Raw genomic sequence first — 18,746 nt, forward strand, 5'->3', positions numbered from 1 at the left:
CATTTTTAAGTTGCAACAACTTGACAAAATTAAATAAATGTAATTAAATTTTAAGTAAACGTAATAATTAGATAAACAAAAATAAACAAAAATCACTAATAGTTATATTTACTAGCATTTTCAACACAATTGGTTTCCTAGATTTAAGATAGTAGATAGTAAAATCCCCTTGTCAGATTTTACAATGCAGAGAATTTGCATAAAAAAACAAGTGGATAGCAATGTACCTTATGCCATTTGAAAGGTGACAAGGGGCCCAAAATGGAAGATTGCTTTGTTTTAAAGAGGCACAAGCTGAAACGGTTGGAAAGCAACTGTTTAATCTTTAACAATGTATTGCATTTTAAAAGCTTAATGTATGTTTTGTTTATTTAAAATCTTAATATGACAAGTGAGCAGTAGCTTCAGCTGTTAGATAACTGTAGTGAGGTAAAAAGTACAATATTTCCCTCTGTACCAATGTTCAGATACCAGCATGAAGCCACAGTTTAAGAGAATAACACCTTTTTCTCCAAATTGATATTTCTGGAGCTGTATGTGAGAAAGACTCCCTTTTCTCATTGATTTTCTTCCAGGACATCTTTTGCAGGGGTGACTACTAATCTCTTTGCTCCTAAAGCATCTCAGTGCAAAGTTCTCTTTGTTTTTAGTCAGTGGAACAAAAGGCAACTCTCTAAGCAGAGATCTTTGGGGAGCCGACTGCCTCAGAGCGGAGTATCTGAGACGGGGCAGAAGGATGTCAAGGAGACCGTGTATGGGGATTGGGGCTCTCGAGGACCGGCTATCCGGTTTAGACGAGCACAGATACAGTTGTGTGGCAACAAAGTACAAACACTCCACTACAGATGCATCGTGTCTCAGATGGAAACACAAACTGTTAAAATGCCAATCTGACATGAACCAAGGTTTTCCTCTGATCTCAGGTCAGCCCGGGTCTGCACACAAGAGTACGTCTCCCTTTGAGCTTTGCAGGAGGTTTTGTGAGGTTTCGTGTAGTGACGTCAGCAAGACACATAGTTCAGTATTTTCCAAAAACATGGGCTTAGTGCATACTTGCAGCGCTGTTTTTCTTTGCATGTGAGGGGATTTTTATGGTAGATTTACCATTTCATACAGTATAAAGGTCGCCTTGGATGCAATGAAGAAAACAACTCATTCAGTTAAGTTAAGCTACAGCAGGGTGCGTACGTTCACTAATTTTAGGTCACTGAATTTAAGAATTCTTGTTTGCCACAGAAAAAGTGCGAAATGTAAAAACTTTTATTCGGTGTGATAGGAGCAAACATAATCTCCCTCTCTGTGACTGCACACATAGGGGTGAATTCTGTACAGTCTTGGATGTCCTCTGCAGCCTCCTCCTAAGAGTTGCTGAATTTTCTTTTAAACCTGATGGCGCTGGCCGTTGCGCTGACTTGCAGGAGCAAAGTCAGGGCTCTGCATCCTACAAACTGTGTCTTCTAGCTATAAGGGGGGTATATCAGCCACAAACAAACTAAAATCTTACTGGAAAGTACAAGCACCACATGTGTAACAACTAATGCATGCAGATTAGGGTTATTTCAGTTAAACAAATATTTTATATTGTCCAAACCACAGTGTTATACCCATATTAATCAATTTGACTTGAAAAATCAAACATTTTTGATGTAATCATGAAGGATCCATCTGCACTGATGCTTAGCTGGGAGACAGGGGATTTAAATCCTGCACACTCAAAGATAACGTACTGACTGTCCATAGTGACTTGGCCTATTTTTCAGAGACAGGCGTAGACTTTTCAATCTCAAAAACACTTTTCTTATGAAAGTTTGGTTTATAATCAGCCTTCATATCATGTATAGTGTTTTAGTCCTTTTCTCAGAACCAAGGCTTTTTATAAACAATGGGGGCAACATGAGGTTAAATGAACAATAAGAGGGTTTACTAAAGGTGATTTCTGTTCGTATAAGGATATTGTGACTTTTATGTGCCCTGTTTTGTAGTAAGACGTGTCATTAAATAACATCAAAAGTCTTTCTCTCACATTCACACAGAATCCACGGGTTCAGTGCCGAGTGAGACAGTGCATGTTCAGCAGGAGATAGATGCTAATTATGCTAATGTATCCCAATTAAGCAAGGTCTCCATGGAGACAAAACTTCAAAGGTCTTGTTGGAGCACAGTGTCATATTGGTTCGTGGAGAAAGTGCTGTTGGGGGATAGTATAGACTCAAAATCAAAGCAAGGGTTGCTTTAAATGACAGAAATGGGTGAAAGAGATGTAGACAGAAAATGTGTCAACAAGGGCAAAACCAATCAACATCACATTTCATTTGCAAGGGACATTATGATGCTCAGTTGCTTTTAAAGTACGATCTGAAAGCTACTGTATCCACACAGCATAAAACATGTGCACTGAGGAAACAGACTGTAGTAACAAAGAACTTGCATGAATAAGATGTGAAAGTTAAATCCTCTTTCCATTGCCACATCAGCACAGATAACAGAGCTACGCCTCAGCCAGTTTTACTTGCAAGCGACTGCCATACTATCAAAGACCGAAATAACACCAGTGAGAACTGCTGCCTTAAAAGTGCTGTTTAAAAGTACAATAATATTCTTTCTGATTTCTTTAATAAACTGCCCTGTGTTGAACAACAAAACAATACTATAAATATGCACATCATTATAGTACTTACTTATATACTTATGACATTTATGAAAGACAGTTTCTGTTGTTTCAAAATTCCTTTTATTAAACAACAAAAACTGTCAAATCATGATTGTTCCAAAAAAAACAGATAGATTTTTTTTTATTTTAAGAAACCAAGCAATCTCAAACTTTTTTAATTTAAGGACCCCCAAAAAATGCACAACAGACCCCAGACCCCTTTTTGAGAGGATTTTGTCCGAAAAAAATACCCTCTGAGATGATACTTCTTGCTATTGTCCTAACCGCTGTTGTGCTGTCGTGTTTTCAGTCCAGAATTTAGGCAGCACTGCTGCATTTCCATTCAGCAGCAGTTGTCAAAAAATGAGTACACTGTGTGGTCTTTTCTTCTATACTCTTTGATACTAATCAGTGACAGTGAATCCAAATGCATCCTTAACAATGTGAACACACAAGCGCACACGCACTGAAACAGACACTAATTATGAATCAGTAATACGTCTCTGAGGAGACACTAAACATCTGGATTAGATTTGCTAATCAGCTCCTACTCTGCTGGATGAAGATGTTTCAAGAGAGGAGATATTATTAACGATGAAACCTTCCTCTCATCACGCACACACACACACACACAAACAGGACACTTAGCACACTTAGCACACCTCTAAAATGTTGTTTACATCACAAGACATGGTTCATTACTCTAATGTATCCCCAGCTCTCAGTCTCCTGGGTATTTTTTATGTTCCTGCATATGTTCACCACGTAGACAGCTGTGTGTGTGTGTGTGTGTGTGTGTGTGTGTGTGCATGTGTGCATGTGTGCATGTGTGTCTGTGTGTGCCTGTGTGCGTACGTGTGAGTAAATGTGTCGGGTTACTACTTCATCACTCTTAATGTGAAATGTAATGTAAGACTGAAAGTTGGATGACTCAATGTCCTTTTTTAAGATCATAAGTTTGGTCAAATATAACAACAAAGTTTTCTTACCCTATACACTTTTTCAAGTTAACTAGTTTTTATTTTTAGAAATATAATTTTATTCTTTGATTTTTGTTGATATATTTATAAGGATTTGCACCCTTGAAGCACCTGCAAACATCTTATTTCTAAGTTGCTCTGTAATTGTCAAAGTATTAGCAGGAGCAATATTGTAATTATAATGCTAATTATATGCTATACTTGTGGTCAGGCTTGGGCGATATTAAGGTAAACCAGGGTATTCAGAAATCTTAAAGCTATGATTTTCAATACTGGCCAATATACAGATGGTCCTTTTTCCAATAAACTGCTATGGAGATGCTGTATTGAGGTAATGTAGTGAACAGCATGCGCCACCAGAGCTCACCAGAGAGCTGAGAAACTTGGTGACTATGAGTAGTGGGGAGAACGTTACAGGACTAAAAGGAAAAATACCTCTGTCCTGGTGTGGAAGTACTGCCACATATAACTTTAGTCTTGAGATGACATCTTCCAAGTACAAACCTGACTTCAATCAGCAGTGATTCCCAGCTGGTCCAGTCACAGGGTCCAGATTTCTCCTTGGTCATTAGTCAAGGTCCAAACTTTATGTACTTCCACATACTCAATTTTATTTCACAAAGTATAAAAACATAGGCTTAGAACACAAAACTTATTGCAAGTATACACAAACAGCATCATTCTACTTTTTTACAAACATATTCACAAGCCACTTGCAGTCTATTCAAATGAACTCGCAACCCACTTTTGGACAACCACCAGCCAGTTAGGAACCACTGTGCTATAATGACATACATGCTGCAATGACTTCTTTCACTACTAGCTCAGCTTTCACACTTTTTTTAAATACAGAAATCAACTGTTTATGGCAGTGAAATGTAAGGAAGGTTTGTAAAAATATATACTACCCCAGCCTATTTGTCTCTCTTAGGTCATATTCGCACCTGAGCTGTTTTGTCCGCATAGATGGACCAGAGTTCGTTTACTCGGATAGTCTTGTTTGGGGTGGTGTGAAAGCTCAGTCAAACTCTGGTGCGGACCAAACAAGCGAACTCTGGTCTATTTGAAAAAGGGGGTCTCCATTCGCTTCCAAGTGACCTCTGGTGCTGTTTGTTTGTGGTGTAAATTAAAACGAACAAACCACAGGACTTTATTATAGGAGAAATGTGATTTTAGGATTTTTAGGATTTCTACAGCTGAACCAATAATAAATCCACCCGCTGATCATATTTATATTATATAAATATTAAATATTTCTGCAATCTCATAGTTGATCCTGACAAAGACCAGCACCACCGCTACGGGCACGCGCAGCAGTGCGAGCACGCTTTTATGTTATTAACAGTTATTAAAACAGTCAGATGCCTCTGCTGGGTGACGTTTTTCAAAAGCTAAGCTTATTAAAACATACCTGTCTTCAGTGTCACAGCAGAACTCATCTGTCACATAATGACCTGATTAACGATCTCTCGTTTTATAGTTCCTCTGTAGTGGGACATGTATGAAGAGTTTATAAAGTTTTGTGATTTTTCTGCTATAATGTGTGAGCATAACAACGAAGCAATTATGATCGCGCACCCACAGCAGCCCTGATAACGTGATAGATGTACAGCATAAAAATAGCTGCCTAATAATGCTAACAATCAGTTTCATATTTTTTTTATTAATGCTTTGTGACACCAAAGAACATTAAAGTACTGTATGCACGTCTGTCAATCACATAATTTGATTACCCATTTCATGTTTACTCCTCTTGGTTTGTTTGACAAAGTGCAAACCAAACCAACTTCCAGTTGAACCGAGTCCCCGGACTATCATGTGTGAATATGAATGTATTGTATTATTGCAATTTTTTCTAATAATATTTTAGGTATTTATATAATGTTCTTATGCTGAGCAGTTTACAGTGAGTATTAAACTAAAATCAGCTTTATGTACTGGATCAGCCAACATTACGTGAAACCACAGGGCCCTAAAAATAGGGCCTAAAAAAAGAGCAGCGTTGGGAGAAGAAATATATGAAATAAAAGTTGAGGAGACAGACAGAAAGTATTTCTGTACTTAGACTGAGTATATGTGGAGATTGCGGGGAAGGATATGATTCAGTGGGGAGGGAGGATTTGTCTTAAAGAGAAGAGCATTAGGGGTGAAGCAGATGATGGGGAAAAACTTTGAGCTGCCCTAACACGCCAGTTTTACCATTTTACAGTTGGTTGAAAGTAAGGAGAGTCAAATATTCCAGTTAAAGCACTTTGTAGTCAGAGTTAAATTCAGAATACATGCTTCATTAGCCTTAAATTATAGATGGGGAACCAAAGGACCATGAATAATAATTATTATAATGGAACAGAAAGACGATTAATGATACTAATAATAAATGAAGACAGAGATACTGTTGTTGTCTGGAATATACGTGCAGCATGAGTAACATAACGCAGAGAAAGGTGGAAGGATGGCAAGGACAGATGTTAAAGTGAGGGGAAACAACTGAGAAGAGAGAGGCGGAGGGTCAGACTAGTCACCCGCAGTCTGTCTGTCTCCTAATTGCTCCCATGGCTCAGCTTGTCAGAACAACAGCAGCAAAGTGAAGGACTCTTGCTGAGGACGAGGAGCAAAATGACCGCTGAATCTCTTTTTTCACTTTGTCATTTTTTAAGAAGGAAACATCAAAGCCTGGCTTTTTCTTGGGCTCATCTCTCTATTTCTGTTGTCACAGAATGAAGAGATATTGATCAGCCATGAACCTGGTATGCTCAATAAAGCATTAATCTTCTCTCTGTGTCTTATCTGCATAAAATTCATCATATCAGTAAAGGGCTTTAATTAAAAGATTACATTTTAATCCTAAATATCACTGAAGGTAAAAACATATTCACCAAGTTAAACAACATTTTTTCAAATCCCTGTTGCCAACAAAATCATTTTCCGATCTAAGAACCCTATGTTTAAAAGGAAAATTTACTGATTTTCAACCAGCTCTGTGTCATCACAGTATCTGCAGATGATGGTGTTTGGCTTCCCCCCATGTGGAAGTGGCTCCCCACTAGGGAAAAGTCTGCATCAGTGAAGTGCGCTGGCAAATGAGCGGGTACCTGCAGACGTTCGTGTCACAGGGGAAAGCCAAACATAGTTCATCTGCATACACAGAGCCTGTTGAAAATCGACAAAGTTTCCCTTTAAGCATAGTAGGGCTGCAACTAATGATTATTTTTTTTATTGTTGATTCCCTACCTATGCTTCTGTAAACTATTAAGTCTTGGATCCATGTACTTCCAGTGTTTGCTTGAAAAAGTAGAAAGTACCCATCACAATTCAGCAACAGCATGCATTAATCATAGCACACATGCGCCATATAGTTTTCCATTCAAGCAACTGCGACAGTCCATGAGAAATTAGCTAAAATGGTTTAAAAAATGCCTTATCTAGCAATGTTAAAACATCCTTTGAATATTGTTAGATCAGCACCAGACACTAATTACTTTTTCCTCAGGCAATGCCCTAATTTTCCACCAATTTTTATTGAAATATGCTCTCAAGTTTCAGAGATATCCTGCTAGGTCTAAAAACAAAAGACACAGATGATAATTATGTTCCCAGGCAGTTTCCAGCCAACCAATTAAAACCTAAAAAAACGTTACTAGATTTGATTCGCCTTACTATGAATCTAGTAAAACAGAATTGGGTTTCAAGGCGTTGTTATGACGAAAAACAGTAAACATTTAATGCAAAAACATTTGATGCTGTCAGACTGAGCAAACTTGTTGGCCATCGATCAGGCTCAGAAATCATTTTAGCCTTGGCAACCTCTCACAAATCCTACAATACAGCTTGGATGCAACCACCGCCACGTCCTTGTATATAAACAAGGCAGGATGGTCAATCTTAGATGGATTAGGATTCTTTATCTGTGATCACAAATCAGATTCTCCGTTTGACCTTAATAATAAAAAAAAATGTGCTGGAATATAATTTTATTTAAGCGTTCCTCACATATTGAATGGGTAAGAGGGATGATTTATATTCACATCTGCTGATATTGATAGGCAGACGGTGACTGAAGTCTGCTGTCCTTTGAGGTGCTGCTTGATATGGGATCTGAAACAAGAAGTGGAGCAGAACGAAAGCCATCTGGACTTATAAATCATCCTAAATATCACTCGCACAGCAATGATGTCTGTCTTGGTTGTTATCTGTCTGTCTGCTGCTCTATCTCGCCCTGAAGATTAGGAGTTGTCTGTCCGTGCCGCCTGTCTACATGTCTGTCTGCTGACACAGGGGACCTCTTTGCAGTGACAAATGACTCAGACTTGACTCGGGACGGCAGGCTGACCTAACCGGGACTGTTTGTGGCTCAGTGGAGCATGGAGACGCACGTACAGCACCATCCATCTGCATGCTGGGTTTGATCTACAAAGTTTTATGATTTTCCGCTTGTTAACAGCTTCCTCTTCCCGTCTGTTTTACACTGATAGCTGATTTTCTTGCTCACATAAAGCCAATACAACCACCATACTCAGCTGAGGCCTGAACCGAACATTGCCGCCTGAACCAATTCATAATATAACAATGACAGTCAGCAACTCAAAGTATGTGCACTTGAATTGTGTGTACGCAAGCCAAGACTCTAAGATCTAGGGATCACATCTGGCTGGTTCATTTTATCAGAAGCCAGTGTGAACAATAAGAAGGCTGTGAATATCTGCCAATAGGAGCTGGCACAGTTATAACATGAACTGTTAGAAATGTTGTTAAAATGCTTCACAGAACTGCATTTGATGAGAGCGTGTGAGCATGCTGCCACTGACTGTTGGCTTGTTATGACACGATAGAGAGGGAGAGAAAAAGAAGAGGAAATGGGGGAAAGGCAGCATAATGGTAAACAAAAGTGCGAGCTGGACAGATGATGAGAGGAAGAGAAGGTGAAGGAGGAAAGATGTGATGGAAAGAGAGGGAATAATACAGCTGAGAGAGAGGAGTAGAAGAAATGAGGATTAGCCAACAAGGATAAGTAGCCAGTTAGGCTGCCAGGTTAAGAAACCCTCACCTCCATCACCAATTACTTACAAGCTGCCTTTGGGCAAAACCACAGCTGCTGAGGTGCAGATAATGATAATGTAAGATAATTACTACATTCATGTCAGCTCAGGACTTGTTAAATTTAGTTTCAACTACATATAGATAGCTCTTGGGTATATACGCCTTTGGTTGTCTGCCCATAAATGAAGTCACCTAGTGCATCTCTATCAGAGGGTTACTGAGGAATCTGCAAGAAGCATTGTGTTGTGTGTATTAGTACTGGGCAATTAAACGGATATTATCTTTGATTACAACTTTGGCCTACCTCCATTTTCAAAACAAAATAATCAAGAGAAAATTGTTTTGTGCTACATGAGTCTACCAATGTTGCTCCCATTTTGTCTTTTATTTTGTAAATCAAGCACACCCTTTCCTAGCAGATATGCTGCTAAATCCAAACAAGAGTTTCAGCGCGGGTTCAAAATAGCGGGCGCCTCACTGGTTGTTTTGAAACTTTGGTGTCTCATTTTGGTTTCAGATAGTGTGCATAGTAAGAGAGAGCTCAAAAGAGCAAGCAGGGAGACCAAATGTGTGTGTGCAGGTGACGGTGACAGTGAGGCTGCAAGCGACTGCAGCAGAGAGCATTAAAGTGAAAGGTAGCAGTGCAGTGTGTGAACAGTTGAGGCTGTTTGTCAGTTAGTAAGTGCTACAACTCCTCAAGACCCGAGACAAGCTCCTATGTCTTAATTGATGTCTCCTCATTAAAGTCAAGAGGGTTAGACCTGAATTAGCACGCCATTTGAATGTGAACAAACTACAATCATGTGCAAGATGTGTTACATAGTCTCGGCTGGACCATAAGCCTTTCACTGTTTTTCAAATTCAGGTGTATTCAAACTTAAGAGACATCTATGTTGAAAAGAAATACCAGAGTTAATGTTCAATAAATGCATGATGTTCACAAAGCCAATGAGTAGTCATGTTAAATAATTGTGATTTCAATATCAATCAAAATAATCATGATTATTGTTTTTGCCTGAATCGGGTAGCCCTAGTGTGTATACTTTTTATAGTATCTTCTAAGTTTGTTGTTTTTTTCTGTAAAAATGTCCTTGCTGATATTTCTGAGTTCTTTTGAATGCAGCAAGTGTCCACTGTTAGATTTTGGTATGAATGTAACCTTGGATAAAGGTCCTAAAATTATATATTTTGTGCTACAGTTGAACTTTTGGTGATCTTTTGACTGCATAACTAATCTGGGATTAAGTGTCCCAGCCTCAGCGGAACTTTGTTTTGTTTTTAGCACTAATTTAATATCACAGTATGCTAACATGCCGACTGAAATGGTGAACATTGTAAACATTATACCTGCTATTATGATATGTAAGTGCTGCCAGAGTGCCTGGACTGAGACACTCCTTTAGAGGTGGTTTTCTTGGTTAGCAGCCTCAGCAAGGTCCTCGAGTTATTAAAAGAAAATAAGAGAATGTGAAAATGTATTATTGCATATAATAGTATTAATAAGTAATAAACTTATCAATATTAATAATAGCCTATAAGATTCAGAGTAAAAATCATATTTTAAAAATACCATTTGCAGTTGAAGTTTATTGTTTCTTTACTTCCTTAAAGGGGCTTTGGTCCATCAGCAGCAGCACATTGCTGCCCCTCCACAAACACACTTTTGACTGGAGTAAACTGAGGTCATCAGTGTCTCTTAAAGCAGAACAAAACACAACTACTTTTAGATACATCAGGGCATAAACTTCAAGTGAAAATCCTGACTCAAGAATTAAAATTAAATATACACTACTTTTAAATGCATACAAAAAAAACCCAGATGATCACAGTGGGAGTTGATGCTCGCATACAAACACATTATGATCTCAGTTTTCATAACACTTGCTGTACTCCAAGTGTACTCCAGAGTTTAGACGCTAATGCTCCCACACCAGCGTAAAAAAGCATCCGCCCTCTTCCTCCCCTCTCTCTGATGTTCTTGCTCCAACAGCACACAAAGTTCAGGGTAAAACACTAATGCTGAAGGTGAATCAATTGTTCCCCCATTGCTCACTTGAATGTGCATGTGTGTGCATCAGTGTGGGTGTTAAACTGAGAGCTGACGACGGCTATGAACACTCCCTATAATGAGCATACTTTTAGTCATCCATATAAAAAAAAGGAAGAACAATACATGGAATAGGAGGCTGTACGAGGTGTCCAACCACGGCAGTAATTACCTCCAACCTGACAAACAGTGGAGGCCTTCTGTGGAGGCGGCAGATTGCAGCAAAGCTTTTATCAGAAGGCGAAGTGGAGGTAATAATAGGATAATTGTTTTGGACGATGGCTGCCTCTCCCGTCGTTACCTGCACAGGCCTGCTAACTTCTGCTGGCATCGTGCGGGTTAGGCTTGGCAGTCACGGCGCTGTCATGTGGTCAGTGCGTGTGTGTGCATGATGAGGTTTGTGTTGGAGTGTCAGTCCTAGGAGCGGGTGTGTGGGTTTGAAGTGTTTGTGTGTGGGGCGAGAGCCGGCCAAGTACACCATGTTTTCTGGATGGCGAGCGAGCCAGAAATGAAGCAGGACAACACGAATTAAATCTCCCTTTCATCAATCTCTACACCTGTATCTCTCAATCCCTGCCTTACTGCGCCAGACTAATCCTCCGCTCTCCTCCAAGTCCTTGTTTTCAGAGATGCACCTCATGGCATTTCCTTTTCATCAGAAAGTCTGCAGTTGTGCGTGGTGGCAAAAATGGTTAGAGAAATAGAATAGATGTTTTGCAGCAAAGGTCATGAGCTGAATTTAAATCAAAAACAGTGCAAATACCACAATGCAGCACCTCTCCTCTATCCTCAGTTCCATCCTGCTCATTAGATGCCAACTGATACAGAGCTTTTAAGACTCAAAATGACTTTGATATCTGATTCTGATGAAAAATATTTTGACCATTTGGAAATTTTTAATGGAGAAGGACCTTCAGAGCATATCATATAAATGGCTTCACGTAATACATCCTTGATGAAGTAATTGCTGCTTGGATGATGTTCACTGCAACTTTTTTTTTATTTTCTGATCCTCTCCTAGAGATTACTTGGATACAACTAAAAAGAGTCAGCAAATACACTTTAAATGAAACATAATTACACCTTCTATACATGATGGGGACATGTTGTTATTTGCTTTTAACCAAAATATCTCATCTTACAATACTATCACCTTATAGAGATTGCAGCATTAAAAGTTGTTTCTGTAGTTGTGTTTATTGACCTTTTTGCTAACCTCAGATAGAGTTAGCTGTAACCAAGGGCTTTGGGTCGCCTACATGTAGTCATAAAATGTGAATCATGGTTTATTTGTCACCAGATTATATGGCAGGGGAAAACAAATACATGATGTTGCCAGTAAATGTTTTGTTGTTCAGTGTAAACACCAAGATTGCAGAAACATTCATTAAATCTGGTCAATTATTATATCTATATATATATTATATTTCTTTCTAAATACATTTGTTGGAAATTAGTAATATATGAACATAATTTTCAGTATACATGGTTAATGAGCTTAGGCATTGACAGTATTTAGAAATCACAACGGTATGATTTTCAATGCTGTCACAAATACAGACGCTCCTCTTTCTACTTAACTTATTCTAATAATGCTGTGTTGAGAATGTACTGTATGCAATGCACATCACATGCCACTGGGTCGTCTTTATTGGTGGAACAGGCAGCTGATCTTACTAACATGGCAAATGCAAGTTTTGGGGATAACAATAACGATAAACAGGGGAACAAGTAAGGAAGATAGGTCTAAGAATATAACCTTTCTCATTTTTTTTGAGTTTATTTTGTTTATTTATTAGCTAAGAGAGCTTGTGCAATGTAGTTAAGTTGCCTGTTGGGGGTAATAGGCAGCGGTCCACACAGCCATTTCATATATCAAATAGTATATGGTATATGAATATGACTCTGCCATTTCAACCTAACATTTGTCTATGGTGTTACAGAGGCTGTGATAAACACAGATCCTAATTTTTTAAACTCACCTACTTTTATGCATATGGTAGAGTGATCTTTATTACAGTTTTCCTTCAAATTCAATTTCAAAAATACTACGATGTATCGCTCTGCTTACAGTTTAGTTATATGTCCCAATTTATTGAATAGTAACCTGTTTCATGGTGTATAACCTATTGTATTGCCAGATTCTTGCTAATACAGAGCCTTACAGCAAAGAAGTGTTAAATCAACAGCAAAATGAAAGATGAAAAAGTCATGTTTGTCTCATTTGCACTTGATTTTTCTTTCTTTTTTTAAAAAAAAAAATAACCCATTTGATGCGAGAAGCAGTTGGCCCCCTAATCTGGCCCCCATTCAAAAAAGTTTGGACACCTCTGCCACATACCATACACTGTGGTGAAATTCAGGAAGGTTTGAAAAAAGTGATACTGCCCAAGCCTAATCATTATATTTAGTTAAGAATTGTGTCAAAAATATTGACTTAAAAAATGGACTTAAATAAAGTAACAATAGGTTTCGGTTTTGCTCTGCTCGAGTAGAGGTTTCACCACATAATGTATGTCAAAGACTGAAATTCATCTCAGTGCGACTTCAGTTATCTCAACATGCAGAGAAATTCAAAAGCTTGTAGCATGGCTGTAAATTAGATAGTTAATGAGGGGAGGGACGTGCCCTCCTCGGTTGGTTTGTGGAACAAAACAACTACAGGGAAATACGCTGTATCTCAGGTCTGCTGGGAGTAATCACAAAGACAGAGAAAGAGTGGGAGGGAGGAGGGTAAAAGACAGGCAGGGAGAGACAGAATAAGAGTGGGTGGGAGGGAAGAGGGAGGGGACTGGGACACGGTATGAGATGACACATGAACCTGGTCTAGAGGGAGGAATCTTTGGGAACTAGAGGGGGGCGGAGGGAAGAGGGAATAGATGAGGGAAGCAAAGATAGACAGCAGGAGGGAGGAGCTTCTTATGAGAATCCATCATTATAAATGCTTTCTAATGTCTGACACTTCAACAAATTTTAGCTGTCTTTTATATTTTTGATGCGTTATTTTTTAGGTAAATAGTCATATTAACATGTTCGACTTTTCCCCACTTGCTCTGGTGTCTTTCTGCTGTTCTTGTAGAAGGATCACTCTGTGTTCACAGTTACACTGTCACGGTCATGTGTGTCACTGTGGATTAAAAGATGCAACCAAAAGCGTGTTTTTTTATACAAAACAAGCAGCACCGCCTTTCAAAATAAAGCAGTTTAAATCAAAAAGGAAAAAGCAGCGCAGTAAGCAAAAGCATGCGAGGAGATGAGAGAAAGCAGCAGCAGGGAAGGCAGGAGAAGTGGAGAAAAGGATGGAGAGTGGTGAGCAGGAGCGAGGCAGTGAGGGAGGGCAGATTAGAGAGCATTTTACATTCTGAGCTCTTCATCCATCAACACAATCTGCAAAGCTTTGAAGAGAGAAGAGATGTGCAAGCTTTTCATCCAGAAATGTTTGCTCTGCACTGCACAGCATGTGGTGTGTGTGTGTGTGTGTGTGTGTGTCTGTGTGTATGTGTTGACATGCCTGTGTGCCTGCAGAATCAGCTCTGTCAGTCAAGCAAAGCAAGCTGAGCGCCCAAAACCAACGGACATCGCACAAAATCACACAGACTGAAATACATTTCTGCCTAACAAAAGCTGACGCGGTGTGGCAAGCCAGAGATGACAGACAGTAAAGTCGCCACAACATTTCGGAGCATCTCTGATGAGCGACAATTTCTAACAAGTTGGCTCAGCATTGCTGCGTGGCAATGTGGACATTTTTGACACTCTGTACTGATTTGTTTCCCCTGCAGCACCTGTCAAGTGTATCAAAAAAGACCCAAAGATTTAGCATTGCACCGTATAATATCAGGCTGCTGATAATCAGAATCGATGCTGCAGAACCAGAGATGTCGTCTTTTTCATTCTTCACATTCTTCTTCCTTGTCAAAACCTTGTCCCTACATTACTCAAAATGCAGCTCGGACACTGACAGGTCAGCCATGTGAATCAGGTGTTTTATGCTATTGATTTATTATGTAGCCTATTAAAAATCAATCAAATATAAGCACTGAACACCTTCCTCCTCTTTTCCTCAGCATTTGTTTAGGTTAGGTAATATGACAATATACAAAAAGTGATGATAGAAATGAATTAATTTTCAGAGATTTTACTATACAGTTTATACTGACATTGCTGTCCCTTTAATATCTCTACTTGTACTAGGCCCTTGTGGGCAAAATTGCAAATCGATGTAATGAAGTGTGTTCATTATTTGGCTATTAAAGGGGAACTAAGCTCATTTTCAAAATGTATACATGTTTTTCCTATGGTCTAGAACAGTCCAAAAATATTAGTAAACATAAACAAGAACTGAGAAGACCACACCAAAACAAAGCTCATTTTGGTATAAAAAGAAAACAAACCTTAAGTGCGTCCGCAAAATTGAGCTGCCATTCATTGTCTATGGAGCAACTCCAGACTTTATAGTTGATAATTAAAGCATGTAAACATGTTATAGTACAAACCCTAAAAACAAGTGTGAACGTAAAAATTAGGAAAATATGGGACCTTTAAAAAAACCTTATACTGTACATGTTGTACCAACACTGCTTAACCAGTCTCATGTCATATATAGCTCATAAAAGGCTCAAAGACTTCCTTCCCTTTATATTTCTGTGTAAAAAATCAATAAATGACTGCAGGACTGCATGGACACAACAGATATTTTCTCTACAGAAAGGATTCCTGGCATTGGTTGTCCACTGATACTGCCATTTCCAAAACAAGCGATGCAGTTTTCTACTTAACCTTGGATGCGTGCCCTGACACATCTTCAGTGTAGCAGTGTGTGAATGTAACCTGTGTGTGTGTGTGTGTGTGTGTGTGTGTGTGTGTGTGTGTGTGTGTGTGTGTGCGTGTGTGTGTGTGTGTTTGTGTGTGTGTAAACACACTGTCTCATCCAGACAGATTTCACAGCCTCTTTTGGAGCCTGAGATCTCACTCTGCTCTCCTCCGCTTTAAAGGACCTTCCAGGCTGCTGTTACACTTCTTTTTGTACACACACACACACCTACACACCTACACTTAGACATTTGCACACCTCTGCTTGTGCACTTTCTCTCTTCACTCTCTCTTTCTCTCGCACTCAGTTGGGGTTGCCATGGAGGGAGGTTTTCTTTGCTGCCATGACAACGTGAGTTCTCTTTGGTCTCCCCTAACGACAGTAGAATTGAACAGACAGCGCCAGGGTGATGAAGATGTTTTTGGACTGGTAGCTCAGTGACACAGCTGAAGTCACCTGTCCGACTCTTGGAAGAGTGGTGGTGGAAGAAGTATTTGAGCTCCTTTACTTAAGTATCAGTGTTAGAGCTTCTTAAACTAGAATTATCACTTTGCGGTTGAATGTCTCTGAGAAACAGCAAAGTTGCAGTTACAATCGTATCTGTAAAAACATGGTGCTTCACTCACAACTTCCCCACAGTAGCAAAGAAAATCTATACAGTCAGCACAGTTTCAAGATTAGTGTCATTAATTCAGTATCTGACAACATGTCTCCCTCCCTGTTCCTGAGTTGTGAAGTTGCACAACAACCAGAAAAGGGTTTTTGAACAGCATCATGATGTTACAGTGAAGTTGACTTTTGACATTTTGTTAACATCTTCACTTCATCACTTTGTTCTATTCAACAATTGTGTGAAAGTTTATATTTAGTGTGCGAATTCTTGAGTTGTAGCTAAAAACCTGTTTTGTGATATCACAGTGAATTCAGGTCAGTTCATTCTTAAGTCTTTTTGCGCCAAATTTGAGGAAATTCTCTCTGGGCCTTCTTCAAATATCAAATTGAAAAAAATAAAAAAAATTATCATCAAAAATGAAAAAATAAAATCTTGGGCAGGGTATCTAAGTCTTTTTTATATAGTGATAAGCTCAGTACTTACCAAACACATGCATTTTTTTGTTAAAAGGTTACTATCTGAAACACAGCTTTAAAAGCCCAAGCATGTTCCTCCACCGCATGCAAGACTGTTTTTGCAAACGTGTTTATGTTCTATATCTAAATAAAGACAAAATGCATGTGTTTGGGAAGTACTGAGCATATGACTGGATAAATAGGACTTATACTGCATGAGTTATGTGAGAATTTGTAAACAGATTTTGCTATAGTTTTTTCTGCAGAGCCCTGTGACTTAAATTCATCAAGATTTTTATCAGTTTTGAGATTCTTCATTCACAGGATGCATGCAAGATAAACAAGTGTTCTTCAGAAATCCAACATAACACATGGGGGGTAGTTAATTTACTTATGATATTTTTTGGGTCAAGTATTCTTTGAATTAAAGTACCAAAGTATAATAAGTCATGCAGTCCAATATCCTGCTGGTCATATCATTACCAGTTCTTCAGTTTGTTTGCAGCTCTGCTTGCATCTTTACTTCCATCTTAACCTCCTGAGTATTTACATAGTGAGCTGTTTCAATTTTAGGTGTGTATCTTAAACAAACCGTCAGTTCAAGGTGGCCTACTATTAATTTTAGCCAAATATGACCTCACCAAAAACAGGAAAAGTTCTACTTCTACACACATTTTAGTCACAGATCAAGTTCAGTATGTTTTCTTTAGGAAAAATAACATTTCAACTTTTTCTTTCTCGATAGCAAACTATCAGCGGCGACCGAGCACTGATCCTTTACTAGTGCTGCATGAATGCAACTGATAGCGGAAATGCATTTTCCTCATGGCCAATCCTCCTGATAAGATGAGGATCAGTGCAGATATAGATCCAATGCATCGGATCAGCACATCTCTGGTTTTCATTCTACCTGGAGTTTACAAACTCATTCATTCTTACCTTAAGTCTCTCAGACACCCCGTCAGTAAAGCTGATGGTGAACTCCTCCACCTTGGGAACTTTCAGCCTCTTCTTCTCTGTCTGGTACTCCGTGCGAGTTTTCACCACCACCTGGAGGCGGGAGAAACCGTTAAAACTGGTAAATACTCAGGGACACTGGAGGAGATGGAGGGTGGATGGATGTTATTGTATTGTTAATGGTCAAGTCATATGTCTTGCCAAAAGGTCCTGTTGTGATACACTTCATATGTAAAGACAACATGGATGCCAGAAGCACATAAATAAGTCATTTATAGAAGATGACTGGACTCTAGACAGTATACCAACATGTAAAAACGCTCTAGAGTTTACTAAAGTAATAGGATTTTAAAGCTTAAGAGATGTCACCATGTCATATATGTCAGTAATAAATCATTATCTCGGACTCTAACACTACAGATATTAAGTTTTGTTCTGATATGAAGTAAAAATATGTTTACCACTAAAAACTGCTCTAAAAACTGGATGTGCACAGCTATACAGGAATAAAAGAACCAATATGACACTGACAGTACATCAGGAGGTCAGATATCTTTCCACTGTGCGTAATGTAAGCAGAATGACAGTAAAAAAAAAAAAAAGTAATTTTAAAAAGAGAGGTTGAGATGAGAGCACAGTTCTATACACAAAGGTATACGGGGAGGCAAGAAGGGCAGATAAAAGTGTGGGCTGCTATTAGATACTGGATCTGGAAAAACATTAAAGAACACATAGATAACAAATGCAATAGTATAACTGTTGATATACAGTATCCATGTATTGTATTAGTGCAGCAGTGAATTAATGGACTCGGCTTTTATTTTGGCAGATGATCAAACTTCAGCTTCAGAACGTTAATTAAACCAACTGCCCACCACAACTAGAAACAATCTTACAGGAAACATTGGTGTCAGGCATGTGTTTGAGCTCTACTGTATGTTAATGAGGTCTGATGCCAAAAATCCAAGATCCTCACTCCGAAGGGAAAACACTGTCTTTCTGCCAGCAGCTAGATGGAGAAAAAAAGAGCCAGGGCAGTGCAGCCCTGCCCCAGTACTGTCAGTCTGACTCTCCTCAAGCAAACAGGTTTGGAGGGATGTGAGGGACATGGGGAAAAGAGACACAGTCAAACTCCCAAACTCTTGTCTTCTTCTCTACTTTCCCTTGTGATTTGAAAGGTACTGTTTCAAAAAC

General features: G+C 39.0%; 1 protein-coding gene and 1 long non-coding RNA gene across 4 annotated transcripts in view; one reads left to right on the forward strand and one right to left on the reverse strand.

Annotated features, from left to right (window-relative positions):
• Positions 1-18,746, forward strand: part of LOC148187265 (uncharacterized) — a 175,475-nt gene that overhangs the window by 139,953 nt on the left and 16,776 nt on the right. The gene's annotated exons all lie outside the window — the stretch shown is intronic.
• The window catches only part of nsg2 (neuronal vesicle trafficking associated 2), a 47,482-nt gene that overhangs the window by 14,268 nt on the left and 14,468 nt on the right, over positions 1-18,746 (reverse strand). For both annotated transcript variants that reach the window (XM_042499395.2, XM_042499396.2), the window contains exon 3: positions 17,535-17,645. In XM_042499395.2, the coding sequence (XP_042355329.1) occupies positions 17,535-17,645 (111 nt within the window). The remainder of the gene's footprint in view (positions 1-17,534; positions 17,646-18,746) is intronic.

The sequence above is a fragment of the Plectropomus leopardus genome, chromosome 15 (assembly GCF_026936395.1).
Source record: "Plectropomus leopardus strain MGB_pleo_1.0 chromosome 15, ASM2693639v1, whole genome shotgun sequence".
Taxonomy (NCBI): Eukaryota; Metazoa; Chordata; class Actinopteri; order Perciformes; family Serranidae; genus Plectropomus; species Plectropomus leopardus.